Source organism: Colletotrichum tamarilloi, assembly GCF_030869305.1.
Source record: "Colletotrichum tamarilloi strain Tom-12 chromosome Unknown Scaffold_13.1, whole genome shotgun sequence".
In the NCBI taxonomy this organism is placed as follows: domain Eukaryota; kingdom Fungi; phylum Ascomycota; class Sordariomycetes; order Glomerellales; family Glomerellaceae; genus Colletotrichum; species Colletotrichum tamarilloi.
This window is the reverse complement of record NW_026849396.1, coordinates 482,928-486,595: the sequence shown is the minus strand read 5'-3', so window position 1 is coordinate 486,595 and position 3,668 is coordinate 482,928. Positions and strand designations below refer to the sequence as shown.

Genomic DNA, 3,668 nt, shown 5'->3' with positions numbered 1-3,668 from the left:
CCTCCCAAGTACGGATACACATGTGCTGCACGGCTTCTCTTCAAGGGGGGAAGGCTGATTGGGACGGAAGGGAGAGAAGACACGGGGCCGGAGGTGGCCGGACCAAGAAGCCGGAGATTGTGACGGCATTCAGCACGTCCCCCATCGAGATTCGATGATCGTGGGAGACAATTGATTAGTACAAGGTCAACTGGGTGCCGGAGCCGAGGCACAATTCTTTTATTGACCCTCTTTCTGCTTGCATAGGCAATCTTGTATGGATACGGGATGCAGTCTACAGATAGTACAGACGAAAAGACCTGACTCTCTGTCTACTCCGTACGGCCTGCGCTGTGCAATTGGCAACGTAGCCTAAACTTCCGAGATTGCAATATGCATCACGAGCAGTCGAGGTACTCGGTACATGCGGCCATGACGGTTGTTTTGGGGCTAGGTCGAGTTGGCAGTGGGTTAGCCCGACGGCTAACTGGACCTTGTTCAGCGCAACCCAAGACTCCCGTCTCCGAAGAGTAAGACCTCTCCAACATGGAACGCATGGAACCAACCTGCAAGGTCTCCAAGACTGGGTTGCAACGGCCCGCGTCGTCTGGCAGCTGACGGTATGTTCGTTGTCTGTAGGATGGTTTGTGGTGTTGCCAAGGGTCGAACAGACCGCAGTATCCGAACGACGTAAGCCTACCGGAGCGTCTGGCCAGTCAATCAGGACGGTGAATAATAAACAACGCCCGGCCTTTGACGGCATCTTGTTCCCCGTACTTTGCCTACCTCAAGGTTCCCTACGTCCACTGTACTTACTCAGGCGGTGACATAGCTGGGTCACGTGTTTGCGCGCTACAGGCAGTATCAGTGCCTTGGAAACCCAGGTACCTACGTCGAGTGGGTACGCTGGAGTCGCTGGACGACCAGGTACCCAAATGAGCATAGGCCCAGGCACGGCCCATGATTGGCTGCGCTAGGGTCTGACAGCGAATCACATGCTGCACGATCAAATGAAGGCCGCGAAAAAGGCTGCGCGACAAGTACAGGGTACCTTGACCTTCTGGATCGGAATTTTCCCCTTTTGACCATCTCAACAACTTTTCGCATCGCCGCCTGTTGCTGCTGCTGCTGCTTGCTCCATTGCTCGTGTCCTTCCCCGTCCGTCCTCCTTTTTTCCTCCTCCTCATAAACCAACTCGTGCCCGTGGCGTTTTTCCCGTTGTCTGATCACCTCCCTTCCGACCCCTCCCCGCGTCTCAATTCTCCAGACTCTCATCGGGTGTCTTGCGGCGGGTAGAGAGAGAGCGAGAGCGCGTTTTCTGCAATTCTTCTTTTCTTCCTCCATTATTAGTCGTCACTCCTTAGACTTCTGCCTCTTTTCTGGATCGTGTCCATCGAACCGCTTTGCCGCCGCCGCTGCTGCATTGCTGAGTAGAACACACTCTACCTCCTCCATCCCATCAATCCGCGTCTTCCGTGTCGAGTCCCCATCGAAAGACCCACGGTAACCGAACACCTTGTCGCAAATCTTCGCAAGTAGATAATCGCGCCACAACACCCGTCTTTCTTCTCCCACCGAGCTCGACGAAAAAAAAAACACCACCAACCACCAAGATGGCGGCCACACAAGCACCTTCCTCGTTCTACGAGCAACTGCCTCTCCCCACGCTCGATCGCCCCTTTGGCATCCACCTATGGCCTCTTCTCGACAAGGTCTGGACTCCCATCGTGGGCTACCCCGTGAGCGAGTTCAGATTCCAGCCTGGCGTCACGCCCATGTCGACCATCAAGTCGGCCGGCATCTTCGTCATCATCTACTACACCATCATCTTTGGAGGACGCGAGTGGATGCGCAACCGCGAGCCCTACAAGCTCAAGGGTCTCTTCCTCGCCCACAACTTGATCCTCACCCTCATCAGCGCCGGTCTCCTCGCTCTCTACATTGAGGAGCTCCTGCCCACCGTTGTTCGCAAGGGCATCTTCCACTCCATCTGCCACGCCGACGGCGGCTGGACCCAGCCTCTCGTTGTCCTCTACTACGTACGTTCCATCGACTGGCGCGCGATTGACACCAGCTGACCAGCCTAGATGACCTACCTCACCAAGTACATGGAGCTGCTCGACACCGTCTTCCTCTTCCTCAAGAAGAAGCCTCTGAGTATGCGCACCTCCCTGGTTTGTGTAACCCTCGAGACTGACACTCTACAGCCTTCCTCCACTGCTACCACCACGGCGCGACTGCTCTCCTCTGCTACACCCAGCTGATTGGCTCCACTGCCGTCTCATGGGTTCCCATCACCCTCAACCTCGGCGTCCACGTCGTCATGTACTGGTACTACTTCCAGAGTGCCCGCGGCGTTCGCATCTGGTGGAAGGAGTGGGTCACTCGTTTCCAGATCATCCAGTTCATCATCGATCTCGGTAAGCTGCACTCAGTCCGTCTGTCAACAAAGTATTAACTGTCCCAGGCTTCGTCTACTTCGCCTCCTACACCTACTTCACCTCGACCTACTTCCCCTGGATGCCCAATGCGGGCGAGTGTGCCGGTGAGGAGTTTGCCGCCTTTGCTGGTATCGGTATCCTCAGCTCCTACCTCGTCCTCTTCATCTCCTTCTACCTCGCAACCTACAAGAAGGGCGGCAAGTCCCAGACCCGCAAGTCTCTCCGCCGCATGAGCCAGGCTCCCCTCCCCGACCCTCACGCCGTTGCCTCGGCTGTCGCCGGCCACTCCAACGGCAGCGCCAAGGCCAGCGGAGCCAAGGCCAACGGCTCCTCCACTCCTCGATCCCGCAAGGCGTAAACCCCTTGCCAATCTTGGTGCCGTCCACTCTGTGGAGTGTATATACGCAGGTGACCGCACAGGCATCTGAGGGTCTCTGTTTGCCGATATGTCAACGGCTTAACGCGTTTGGATGTGACGAGACACCTTATTCTTTGGCTTGACGGCATGCCAGGCCGCGCGACTACGACTTTTTCCAAGGCGTGGCCTTTTCTTCACAACTGTGTATTACTGCATCGTTCCCTCGCTACTGGCGAGGCAACACTTTGAAAAACGAAAAAAGGAGCCCTGCTGTGATAAGCAGTGGGGGTCTACAGTCGGACGTGTATGACGACCTGGGAGGCTGACGACGTTTGTATGTTTGTTTGTGCCTTTGGCGAACTGGGGTGGGGTTGGGCATCATTGCAGAAAAAGACGAAATGATCTTACCGGGTGATGGCAGCAAAGGGGGCCTCATGCTCTCTCGCCCGGAGGAGGAACAAACTTAGAACATTTGTAATTTTCCTTGTGTTTCTTTGTGTGTCATAGATGGGAGCGGGCCCGTCGCCTCAGCTTTTGGGGGGGCGTGCTGGCTCAATGATACTAATAACTCTTTCACCACAATGCAGACCTGTCTCTGGCTGGTGTGAAGTCTGAGCTGTTGGTCAGCATCTGGCAAGATTTGCCCCTTGGAAGGACTTGGGACGGTGTGGTTACTCACGCCTGGCTGTACGGTCTTCCTCGATGGTATGTTCCTCTATTTCTTTCTTCCCCTCTCCCCCTCCCCCAAAATGATGAGTCCTACACGTTACCCAGCTCACTCAGACGCACCAATGTGCGGTTGCTGAGAAAACGTTTGATCACGTCTGATTTTGTTGTCGCAATACCTTTGTTTCTTTCAAGGACATACTGGACACACCAAGAAGCTGACT

At 55.3% G+C, this 3,668-nt stretch overlaps 1 protein-coding gene across 1 annotated transcript; it reads left to right on the top strand.

The window, feature by feature from the left end:
• Nucleotides 1-1,592: 1,592 nt before the first annotated feature.
• Nucleotides 1,593-2,778, top strand: CTAM01_05273 (GNS1/SUR4 family protein; the record flags this gene model as incomplete). The annotated part of the gene is made up of 4 exons (XM_060521303.1): nucleotides 1,593-2,018; nucleotides 2,067-2,136; nucleotides 2,187-2,399; nucleotides 2,447-2,778. The coding sequence occupies 4 exons, from the start codon at nucleotides 1,593-1,595 to the stop codon at nucleotides 2,776-2,778; spliced, it is 1,041 nt and encodes a 346-aa protein (XP_060384109.1).
• Nucleotides 2,779-3,668: the final 890 nt, after the last annotated feature.